The sequence below is a fragment of the Fundulus heteroclitus genome, unplaced genomic scaffold (genome assembly GCF_011125445.2).
Source record: "Fundulus heteroclitus isolate FHET01 unplaced genomic scaffold, MU-UCD_Fhet_4.1 scaffold_529, whole genome shotgun sequence".
Taxonomy (NCBI): domain Eukaryota; kingdom Metazoa; phylum Chordata; class Actinopteri; order Cyprinodontiformes; family Fundulidae; genus Fundulus; species Fundulus heteroclitus.
The window spans coordinates 25,001-37,500 of record NW_023396955.1 but is presented as its reverse complement, the minus strand read 5'-3'; the positions used below and the strand labels follow the sequence as shown (position 1 = coordinate 37,500).

Here is a 12,500-nt window from a genome sequence, read left to right as displayed (position 1 = left end):
GGCTTCCTGCTGGGCTTCATCAACCTCGGAGACAGTCATATTCTTTAGAACACCGGTGCAGTGTCCATAGAGGCTTGCTAGGTAAACACTGAGGTACCCGAAAAATCTCCTGTGCGCCTCCGGGTTGGGGTCCTCAGACAGTTCATCTGAAGAAAAAAAATAATTAAAGGGTTAGAACATGGATGTCAGTAAGTCAGGTAAGTAATTTAATATAGTGCAAATTTAATAAGTCTGACCAAGAAGTTCAGGGATGCGTCTCCTGGCCAGGACTTTGCAGAGGCGAAGTTGGTCCTTGGAGATGGTTCTGCTCAACTTATTTTTCTTTACACGTATCTGACGCATGACAACACGTGGACCCAGGCTTGCAATACACTCTGAGATAGCACGAATCACGGCAAACACTTCTCTTTTTGGAACCCTGGAAAAAGTTGGAGGAGTGTCCCTAAAGTAGCCCAGGAACTGGGACAAATTCACCAGGTAGGTCTTCACTGTGTTCTCCGCTTTTCCACCATTCTGCAGATGCTCTGGCCACATGCACAGAAAGAAATAATTGGAATATTTTACATGGGGACATTTTATCTTAACTAAAAGGCATCACAGACATACTTACTGGTATATCCTGGACATATTGGGAAGGAAAGTCCAATTCTGGAGGATTGTCTGGCCCTCGGTTATAAACGAAAGGAAAGCCATGATTCTACCCACTTTGGATCTTTGATTTTCGATTCTTTTCCTCAGACCATGGGAGCCTTTGAGGTGCTGCCAATATTCCGCGATGTATTCCACTGAAAAACAAAAAAAAGGTTTCATAATGAAGTTTGATTCTCAACACTTAGAAAATATTTTTTAAAGTTTGCGCAGAGTTCCAGAAGGAACACCGGGTAATTTCGTTCATTAAAACCCAGATAGAGGGCCCTATATTCGGATCCAAACATTAAAACTCCCCCTTACGCCTCTCTGGTTCCATAAACACTTAGAAAATATTTTTTAAAGTTTGCGCAGACTTCCAGAAGGAACACCGGGTAATTTCGTTCATTAAGACCCAGACAGAGGGCCCTATATTCGGATCCAAACATTAAAACTCCCCCTTACGCGTCTCTGGTTCCATAAACACTTAGAAAATATTTTTTTAAAGTTTGTGCAGACTTCCAGAAGGAACACCGGGTAATTTCGTTCGTTAAGACCCAGACAGAGGGCCCTATATTCGGATCCAAACGTTAAAACTCCCCCTTCCGCGTCTCTGGTTCCATAAACACTTAGAAAATATTTTTTAAAGTTTGCGCAGACTTCCAGAAGGAACACCGGGTAATTTCGTTCATTAAGACCCAGACAGAGGGCCCTATATTCGGATCCAAACATTAAAACTCCCCCTTACGCGTCTCTGGTTCCATAAACACTTAGAAAATATTTTTTAAAGTTTGCGCAGACTTCCAGAAGGACAGGGGGGAGATCCCGCTGCTGCAGGCCCAGCCCGAGGCCCTGTCCTCGGACTACTCTCTGACAGCGCCCCCTTGTGTGCCCCTGGTTCTCAACACTTAGAATTTTTGTTTTTTTTATAGAAAAATACAGCAATCAGTGACGTTACTTACATATGCTTAGTGGGAATTTTGGGTACGCCTTCACCAAACATTGGATGTTCCGGCTTTCCTGCTTTGATTTAGGTCTGGTGATGTGCTGTGGTTCTTCATCAGGAGAGGTAGATCCAGACCCCACCAGGACATCCTCGTCCACACCAGGAACCGGGCATGTGGATCCCTTTTGGAGTCCTGTTAAATAAAGGTTCAGTGTTAAGTTTTCTGGTTCTGCCGGTACAACCAGGCCTGAGCTATGGAGCTATCCTGCCCAGCAGATGTGCTCTGGTCCTGGGTAAAGTTGATATATAATAAACATTTTACACACCTCCTCCAGTCGTTTGATTGCCTTTTTTGCCCTTTTTGCCCATCTGTGCTGGTAAAGCAATTTCTTCCTTAGTTGCCCCAAGTCTGATGTAACCTGAAGGTTCTTTGCCCCAAGCTCTTTGCATGAGGTGCAGGATGTATCATCATCAAGGGGTCCTGATGTTGGATGATGCTGACCTGCTTCCTCTCTTACTCTTGGGTCCATGTGTAAACGTGAGACCATCGGAGAGCTTGGGTTTGTGGTGCTCAGAGCTCCCAGCATATTCACCGTTACCTGGTACTTCAAACCATTAATCACCTGGGCCTTCCTCTCCCCCTCCATCTCCGGGTGAGCTTGGTCAATATGTATGTCCAGCCTTGTGCTAGCATAACGGCAGCCATCCACTGGACAGGGCATTTTTCTGATATTGATTCTCCCGTTACTGAACCTGATCAATATCTTCCGCTCTTCTGAATTTTTAATGCCGTGACTATACCTTAGGTGTTTGCCTATATAGGTAAATTCGGAATGACAGAGCGGGCAGCAAACATTCTGCTTGGGGGGCGTCATGTTGATATGTGAATCTGAAAAATAGGATACAATAACATTATATTTATTCATTTCCCAAACCCAGGAACAGAGCCCCCTTTCCCCGCATAAAATGGCGCCGCCTCTCCGTCTCCTGAACACCAGGGTCCCGGAGACACAAGGACCCCCCCCCCCCCCCATGCTTCAAACTAAAGGCAACTTACCGTGTAAGTCGGTTGAAGGTGGAGGGGGAAAGTCCGCGTGGACACCGGTTCACTCTGCTCATCGGTCAGATGTTAATTAACACATTAAGTAATTACAGCTGCGTTCGGCTCAGGCGACCCAGAGTACGGTCAGTGACCGCAGGCGTAGCCAATTAAGCATCCAGAAGCAGGGGAGACACACTGAGAAGCCTGCTCCACCTCACACACAGCAAGGAGCTCTCAGCACCAGCCCTGCACCTACCTGCCTACCTACCCCAAATGTCAAAATTCGGTCTCCCTGATATTAGGGTGCAGTTCTTGACAATTCATGGCACTTAACATATGAAATTTGGGTAAAAGGGGCCAAATCGGCTAACCCTAGCTCAAGGATTTAGGCTTCATGGAGCCCCACCAGGCCCAAAGAGACACCAGTAAAGATTCTACTTAACTTAGAGATATCAAACCGCACGGTTTCTAGGGTGTGAGTAGAGCGAGCCCTGGTAATTTGGGGTCCCTATCTGCCCCAGGGGCAGAGAGAAAGCCGTGCTGTGCCGTCAAACCTAATAACCAGTCCAAAAACAACTAACAGATGGAAGGTCTTTGAGAGATAGGCTCTTCCAGGTTTGTAGCACCTTGCCACAGGAAGCTGCATAGCAAATTTGGGCCAGATTAAACCAAACGTCTCAGAGTTATGAGGTGTCAAAGTTTCATTTTTGGTCATTTTTCCACCCCTTCCTGCCCCTGTCATGCCAAGACGAAACGCTCCAGCGACACCAAACTCACAGAATCCACTCATTTTCACCCCCTGAATGACATTTGTGAAAATCAGCCCTCTGGGATGAGCCTGACCAGAGATCCCAACCCTAGCTCAAGGATTTAGGCTTCATGGAGCCCCACCAGGCCCAAAGAGACACCAGTAAAGATTCTACTTAACTTAGAGATATCAAACCGCACGGTTTCTAGGGTGTGAGTAGAGCGAGCCCTGGTAATTTGGGGTCCCTATCTGCCCCAGGGGCCGAGAGAAAGCCGTGCTGTGCCGTCAAACCTAATAACCGGTCCAAAAACGACTAACAGATGGAAGGTCTTTGAGAGATAGGCTCTTCCAGGTTTGTAGCACCTTGCCACAGGAAGCTGCATAGCAAATTTGGGCCAGATTAAACCAAACGTCTCAGAGTTATGAGGTGTCAAAGTTTCATTTTTAGTCATTTTTCCACCCCTTCCTGCCCCTGTCATGCCAAGACGAAACGCTCCAGCGACACCAAACTCACAGAATCCACTCATTTTCACCCCCTGAATGACATTTGTGAAAATCAGCCCTCTGGGATGAGCCTGACCAGAGATCCCAACCCTAGCTCAAGGATTTAGGCTTCATGGAGCCCCACCAGGCCCAAAGAGACACCAGTAAAGATTCTACTTAACTTAGAGATATCAAACCGCACGGTTTCTAGGGTGTGAGTAGAGCGAGCCCTGGTAATTTGGGGTCCCTATCTGCCCCAGGGGCCGAGAGAAAGCCGTGCTGTGCCGTCAAACCTAATAACCGGTCCAAAAACGACTAACAGATGGAAGGTCTTTGAGAGATAGGCTCTTCCAGGTTTGTAGCACCTTGCCACAGGAAGCTGCATAGCAAATTTGGGCCAGATTAAACCAAACGTCTCAGAGTTATGAGGTGTCAAAGTTTCATTTTTGGTCATTTTTCCACCCCTTCCTGCCCCTGTCATGCCAAGACGAAACGCTCCAGCGACACCAAACTCACAGAATCCACTCATTTTCACCCCCTGAATGACATTTGTGAAAATCAGCCCTCTGGGATGAGCCTGACCAGAGATCCCAACCCTAGCTCAAGGATTTAGGCTTCATGGAGCCCCACCAGGCCCAAAGAGACACCAGTAAAGATTCTACTTAACTTAGAGATATCAAACCGCACGGTTTCTAGGGTGTGAGTAGAGCGAGCCCTGGTAATTTGGGGTCCCTATCTGCCCCAGGGGCCGAGAGAAAGCCGTGCTGTGCCGTCAAACCTAATAACCGGTCCAAAAACAACTAACAGATGGAAGGTCTTTGAGAGATAGGCTCTTCCAGGTTTGTAGCACCTTGCCACAGGAAGCTGCATAGCAAATTTGGGCCAGATTAAACCAAACGTCTCAGAGTTATGAGGTGTCAAAGTTTCATTTTTGGTCATTTTTCCACCCCTTCCTGCCCCTGTCATGCCAAGACGAAACGCTCCAGCGACACCAAACTCACAGAATCCACTCATTTTCACCCCCTGAATGACATTTGTGAAAATCAGCCCTCTGGGATGAGCCTGACCAGAGATCCCAACCCTAGCTCAAGGATTTAGGCTTCATGGAGCCCCACCAGGCCCAAAGAGACACCAGTAAAGATTCTACTTAACTTAGAGATATCAAACCGCACGGTTTCTAGGGTGTGAGTAGAGCGAGCCCTGGTAATTTGGGGTCCCTATCTGCCCCAGGGGCCGAGAGAAAGCCGTGCTGTGCCGTCAAACCTAATAACCGGTCCAAAAACAACTAACAGATGGAAGGTCTTTGAGAGATAGGCTCTTCCAGGTTTGTAGCACCTTGCCACAGGAAGCTGCATAGCAAATTTGGGCCAGATTAAACCAAACGTCTCAGAGTTATGAGGTGTCAAAGTTTCATTTTTGGTCATTTTTCCACCCCTTCCTGCCCCTGTCATGCCAAGACGAAACGCTCCAGCGACACCAAACTCACAGAATCCACTCATTTTCACCCCCTGAATGACATTTGTGAAAATCAGCCCTCTGGGATGAGCCTGACCAGAGATCCCAACCCTAGCTCAAGGATTTAGGCTTCATGGAGCCCCACCAGGCCCAAAGAGACACCAGTAAAGATTCTACTTAACTTAGAGATATCAAACCGCACGGTTTCTAGGGTGTGAGTAGAGCGAGCCCTGGTAATTTGGGGTCCCTATCTGCCCCAGGGGCCGAGAGAAAGCCGTGCTGTGCCGTCAAACCTAATAACCGGTCCAAAAACAACTAACAGATGGAAGGTCTTTGAGAGATAGGCTCTTCCAGGTTTGTAGCACCTTGCCACAGGAAGCTGCATAGCAAATTTGGGCCAGATTAAACCAAACGTCTCAGAGTTATGAGGTGTCAAAGTTTCATTTTTGGTCATTTTTCCACCCCTTCCTGCCCCTGTCATGCCAAGACGAAACGCTCCAGCGACACCAAACTCACAGAATCCACTCATTTTCACCCCCTGAATGACATTTGTGAAAATCAGCCCTCTGGGATGAGCCTGACCAGAGATCCCAACCCTAGCTCAAGGATTTAGGCTTCATGGAGCCCCACCAGGCCCAAAGAGACACCAGTAAAGATTCTACTTAACTTAGAGATATCAAACCGCACGGTTTCTAGGGTGTGAGTAGAGCGAGCCCTGGTAATTTGGGGTCCCTATCTGCCCCAGGGGCCGAGAGAAAGCCGTGCTGTGCCGTCAAACCTAATAACCGGTCCAAAAACAACTAACAGATGGAAGGTCTTTGAGAGATAGGCTCTTCCAGGTTTGTAGCACCTTGCCACAGGAAGCTGCATAGCAAATTTGGGCCAGATTAAACCAAACGTCTCAGAGTTATGAGGTGTCAAAGTTTCATTTTTGGTCATTTTTCCACCCCTTCCTGCCCCTGTCATGCCAAGACGAAACGCTCCAGCGACACCAAACTCACAGAATCCACTCATTTTCACCCCCTGAATGACATTTGTGAAAATCAGCCCTCTGGGATGAGCCTGACCAGAGATCCCAACCCTAGCTCAAGGATTTAGGCTTCATGGAGCCCCACCAGGCCCAAAGAGACACCAGTAAAGATTCTACTTAACTTAGAGATATCAAACCGCACGGTTTCTAGGGTGTGAGTAGAGCGAGCCCTGGTAATTTGGGGTCCCTATCTGCCCCAGGGGCCGAGAGAAAGCCGTGCTGTGCCGTCAAACCTAATAACCGGTCCAAAAACAACTAACAGATGGAAGGTCTTTGAGAGATAGGCTCTTCCAGGTTTGTAGCACCTTGCCACAGGAAGCTGCATAGCAAATTTGGGCCAGATTAAACCAAACGTCTCAGAGTTATGAGGTGTCAAAGTTTCATTTTTGGTCATTTTTCCACCCCTTCCTGCCCCTGTCATGCCAAGACGAAACGCTCCAGCGACACCAAACTCACAGAATCCACTCATTTTCACCCCCTGAATGACATTTGTGAAAATCAGCCCTCTGGGATGAGCCTGACCAGAGATCCCAACCCTAGCTCAAGGATTTAGGCTTCATGGAGCCCCACCAGGCCCAAAGAGACACCAGTAAAGATTCTACTTAACTTAGAGATATCAAACCGCACGGTTTCTAGGGTGTGAGTAGAGCGAGCCCTGGTAATTTGGGGTCCCTATCTGCCCCAGGGGCCGAGAGAAAGCCGTGCTGTGCCGTCAAACCTAATAACCGGTCCAAAAACAACTAACAGATGGAAGGTCTTTGAGAGATAGGCTCTTCCAGGTTTGTAGCACCTTGCCACAGGAAGCTGCATAGCAAATTTGGGCCAGATTAAACCAAACGTCTCAGAGTTATGAGGTGTCAAAGTTTCATTTTTGGTCATTTTTCCACCCCTTCCTGCCCCTGTCATGCCAAGACGAAACGCTCCAGCGACACCAAACTCACAGAATCCACTCATTTTCACCCCCTGAATGACATTTGTGAAAATCAGCCCTCTGGGATGAGCCTGACCAGAGATCCCAACCCTAGCTCAAGGATTTAGGCTTCATGGAGCCCCACCAGGCCCAAAGAGACACCAGTAAAGATTCTACTTAACTTAGAGATATCAAACCGCACGGTTTCTAGGGTGTGAGTAGAGCGAGCCCTGGTAATTTGGGGTCCCTATCTGCCCCAGGGGCCGAGAGAAAGCCGTGCTGTGCCGTCAAACCTGAATAACCGGTCCAAAAACAACTAACAGATGGAAGGTCTTTGAGAGATAGGCTCTTCCAGGTTTGTAGCACCTTGCCACAGGAAGCTGCATAGCAAATTTGGGCCAGATTAAACCAAACGTCTCAGAGTTATGAGGTGTCAAAGCTTTCATTTTTGGTCATTTTCCCACCCCTTCCTGCCCCTGTCATGCCAAGACGAAACGCTCCAGCGACACCAAACTCACAGAATCCACTCATTGTCACCCCCTGAATGACATTTGTGAAAATCAGCCCTCTGGGATGAGCCCTGACCAAAGATCCTAACCCTAGCTCAAGGATTTAGGCTTCATGGAGCCCCAGCAGGCCCAAAGAGACACCAGTAAAGATTCTACTTAACTTAGAGATATCAAACCGCATGGTTTCTAGGGTGTGAGTAGAGCAAGCCCTGGTAATTTGGGGTCCCTATCTGCCCCAGGGGCCGAGAGAAAGCCACGCTGTGCCGTCAAACCTGATAACCGGTCCAAAAACAACTAACAGATGGAAGGTCTTTGAGAGATGGGCTCTTCCAGGTTTGTAGCACCTTACCACAGGAAGCTGCATAGCAAATTTGGGCCAGATTAAACCAAACGTCTCAGAGTTATGAGGTGTCAAAGTTTCATTTTTGGTCATTTTTCCACCCCTTCCTGCCCCTGTCATGCCAAGACGAAACGCTCCAGCGACACCAAACTCACAGAATCCACTCATTGTCACCCCCTGAATGACATTTGTGAAAATCAGCCCTCTGGGATGAGCCTGACCAAAGATCCTAACCCTAGCTCAAGGATTTAGGCTTCATGGAGCCCCAGCAGGCCCAAAGAGACACCAGTAAAGATTCTACTTAACTTAGAGATATCAAACCGCATGGTTTCTAGGGTGTGAGTAGAGCAAGCCCTGGTAATTTGGGGTCCCTATCTGCCCCAGGGGCCGAGAGAAAGCCACGCTGGGCCGTCAAACCTGATAACCGGTCCAAAAACAACTAACAGATGGAAGGTCTTTGAGAGATGGGCTCTTCCAGGTTTGTAGCACCCTACCACAGGAAGCTGCATAGCAAATTTGGGCCAGATTAAACCAAACGTCTCAGAGTTATGAGGTGTCAAAGTTTCATTTTTGGTCATTTTCCCACCCCTTCCTGCCCCTGTCATGCCAAGACGAAACGCTCCAGCGACACCAAACTCACAGAATCCACTCATTGTCACCCCCTGAATGACATTTGTGAAAATCAGCCCTCTGGGATGAGCCTGACCAAAGATCCTAACCCTAGCTCAAGGATTTAGGCTTCATGGAGCCCCAGCAGGCCCAAAGAGACACCAGTAAAGATTCTACTTAACTTAGAGATATCAAACCGCATGGTTTCTAGGGTGTGAGTAGAGCAAGCCCTGGTAATTTGGGGTCCCTATCTGCCCCAGGGGCCGAGAGAAAGCCACGCCGGGCCGTCAAACCTGATAACCGGTCCAAAAACAACTAACAGATGGAAGGTCTTTGAGAGATGGGCTCTTCCAGGTTTGTAGCACCTTACCACAGGAAGCTGCATAGCAAATTTGGGCCAGATTAAACCAAACGTCTCAAAGTTATGAGGTGTCAAAGCTTCATTTTTGGTCATTTTCCCACCCCTTCCTGCCCCTGTCATGCCAAGACGAAACGCTCCAGCGACACCAAACTCACAGAATCCACTCATTGTCACCCCCTGAATGACATTTGTGAAAATCAGCCCTCTGGGATGAGCCTGACCAAAGATCCTAACCCTAGCTCAAGGATTTAGGCTTCATGGAGCCCCAGCAGGCCCAAAGAGACACCAGTAAAGATTCTACTTAACTTAGAGATATCAAACCGCATGGTTTCTAGGGTGTGAGTAGAGCAAGCCCTGGTAATTTGGGGTCCCTATCTGCCCCAGGGGCCGAGAGAAAGCCACGCCGGGCCGTCAAACCTGATAACCGGTCCAAAAACAACTAACAGATGGAAGGTCTTTGAGAGATGGGCTCTTCCAGGTTTGTAGCACCTTACCACAGGAAGCTGCATAGCAAATTTGGGCCAGATTAAACCAAACGTCTCAGAGTTATGAGGTGTCAAAGCTTCATTTTTGGTCATTTTCCCACCCCTTCCTGCCCCTGTCATGCCAAGACGAAACGCTCCAGCGACACCAAACTCACAGAATCCACTCATTGTCACCCCCTGAATGACATTTGTGAAAATCAGCCCTCTGGGATGAGCCTGACCAAAGATCCTAACCCTAGCTCAAGGATTTAGGCTTCATGGAGCCCCAGCAGGCCCAAAGAGACACCAGTAAAGATTCTACTTAACTTAGAGATATCAAACCGCATGGTTTCTAGGGTGTGAGTAGAGCAAGCCCTGGTAATTTGGGGTCCCTATCTGCCCCAGGGGCCGAGAGAAAGCCACGCCGGGCCGTCAAACCTGATAACCGGTCCAAAAACAACTAACAGATGGAAGGTCTTTGAGAGATGGGCTCTTCCAGGTTTGTAGCACCTTACCACAGGAAGCTGCATAGCAAATTTGGGCCAGATTAAACCAAACGTCTCAAAGTTATGAGGTGTCAAAGCTTCATTTTTGGTCATTTTCCCACCCCTTCCTGCCCCTGTCATGCCAAGACGAAACGCTCCAGCGACACCAAACTCACAGAATCCACTCATTGTCACCCCCTGAATGACATTTGTGAAAATCAGCCCTCTGGGATGAGCCTGACCAAAGATCCTAACCCATCTTAGGGGACAGGCCCCGTTTTTTGACATAAGGGTGCAGAATCTTTACATCAGGGTGCAGTTTTACCCAGGAAAGAGGCCCCATCGTGGGCATGCTCTCCACATCATACTTCCCTGCTTCTTCTCCCCTCCACATGCTGCATGGATGTCCCAGCAGCAGCAGCCTGTCCTGGGTCTTGTCCCAGCAGCATGAGCCTGTCCTGGGTCTGCTAACCTCCACATCCAGCATGGATCTCCCAGGCAGCAGCAGCCTGCTCTGGGTCTCCTAACCTCCACATCCAGCATGGATCTCCCAGGCAGCAGCAGCCTGCTCTGGGTCTGCTAACCTCCACATGCAGCATGGATGTCCCAGCAGCAGCAGCCTGTCCTGGGTCTTGTCCCAGCAGCATGAGCCTGTCCTGGGTCTGCTAACCTCCACATCCAGCATGGATCTCCCAGGCAGCAGCAGCCTGCTCTGGGTCTCCTAACCTCCACATCCAGCATGGATCTCCCAGGCAGCAGCAGCCTGCTCTGGGTCTGCTAACCTCCACATGCAGCATGGATGTCCCAGGCAGCAGCAGCCTGCTCTGGGTCTCCACATCCAGCATGGATCTCCCAGGCAGCAGCAGCCTGCTCTGGGTCTCCTAACCTCCACATCCAGCATTGATCTCCCAGGCAGCAGCAGCCTGCTCTGGGTCTGCTAACCTCCACATGCAGCATGGATGTCCCAGGCAGCAGCAGCCTGCTCTGGGTCTCCACATCCAGCATGGATCTCCCAGGCAGCAGCAGCCTGCTCTGGGTCTCCTAACCTCCACATCCAGCATGGATCTCCCAGGCAGCAGCAGCCTGCTCTGGGTCTGCTAACCTCCACATGCAGCATGGATGTCCCAGGCAGCAGCAGCCTGCTCTGGGTCTCCACATCCAGCATGGATCTCCCAGGCAGCAGCAGCCTGCTCTGGGTCTCCTAACCTCCACATCCAGCATGGATGTCCCAGGCAGCAGCAGCCTGCTCTGGGTCTCCACATCCAGCATGGATCTCCCAGGCAGCAGCAGCCTGCTCTGGGTCTCCTAACCTCCACATCCAGCATGGATCTCCCAGGCAGCAGCAGCCTGCTCTGGGTCTGCTAACCTCCACATGCAGCATGGATGTCCCAGGCAGCAGCAGCCTGCTCTGGGTCTCCACATCCAGCATGGATCTCCCAGGCAGCAGCAGCCTGCTCTGGGTCTCCTAACCTCCACATCCAGCATGGATCTCCCAGGCAGCAGCAGCCTGCTCTGGGTCTGCTAACCTCCACATGCAGCATGGATGTCCCAGGCAGCAGCAGCCTGCTCTGGGTCTCCACATCCAGCATGGATCTCCCAGGCAGCAGCAGCCTGCTCTGGGTCTGCTAACCTCCACATGCAGCATGGATGTCCCAGGCAGCAGCAGCCTGCTCTGGGTCTCCACATCCAGCATGGATCTCCCAGGCAGCAGCAGCCTGCTCTGGGTCTCCTAACCTCCACATCCAGCATGGATCTCCCAGGCAGCAGCAGCCTGCTCTGGGTCTGCTAACCTCCACATGCAGCATGGATGTCCCAGGCAGCAGCAGCCTGCTCTGGGTCTCCACATCCAGCATGGATCTCCCAGGCAGCAGCAGCCTGCTCTGGGTCTCCTAACCTCCACATCCAGCATGGATGTCCCAGGCAGCAGCAGCCTGCTCTGGGTCTCCACATCCAGCATGGATCTCCCAGGCAGCAGCAGCCTGCTCTGGGTCTCCTAACCTCCACATCCAGCATGGATCTCCCAGGCAGCAGCAGCCTGCTCTGGGTCTGCTAACCTCCACATGCAGCATGGATGTCCCAGGCAGCAGCAGCCTGCTCTGGGTCTCCACATCCAGCATGGATCTCCCAGGCAGCAGCAGCCTGCTCTGGGTCTCCTAACCTCCACATCCAGCATGGATCTCCCAGGCAGCAGCAGCCTGCTCTGGGTCTGCTAACCTCCACATGCAGCATGGATGTCCCAGGCAGCAGCAGCCTGCTCTGGGTCTCCACATCCAGCATGGATCTCCCAGGCAGCAGCAGCCTGCTCTGGGTCTGCTAACCTCCACATGCAGCATGGATGTCCCAGGCAGCAGCAGCCTGCTCTGGGTCTCCACATCCAGCATGGATCTCCCAGCCAGCAGCAGCCTGCTCTGGGTCTCCTAACCTCCACATCCAGCATGGATCTCCCAGGCAGCAGCAGCCTGCTCTGGGTCTGCTAACCTCCACATGCAGC

The 12,500-nt window shown here is 50.4% G+C and overlaps 1 protein-coding gene across 1 annotated transcript in view; it reads right to left on the bottom strand.

Annotated features, from left to right (window-relative positions):
• Positions 1-2,141, bottom strand: part of LOC118561001 — a 4,827-nt gene extending 2,686 nt beyond the window's left edge. The window contains exons 1-5 of the mRNA XM_036132557.1: positions 1,900-2,141; positions 1,590-1,766; positions 611-785; positions 237-532; positions 1-146 (exon numbers count right to left, since the gene is read on the bottom strand). The exon at positions 1-146 is cut by the window's left edge and continues 30 nt beyond it. Of these exons, the coding sequence (XP_035988450.1) occupies positions 1-146; positions 237-532; positions 611-785; positions 1,590-1,766; positions 1,900-2,023 (918 nt within the window). The 5' untranslated portion in view covers positions 2,024-2,141. The remainder of the gene's footprint in view (positions 147-236; positions 533-610; positions 786-1,589; positions 1,767-1,899) is intronic.
• Positions 2,142-12,500: the final 10,359 nt, after the last annotated feature.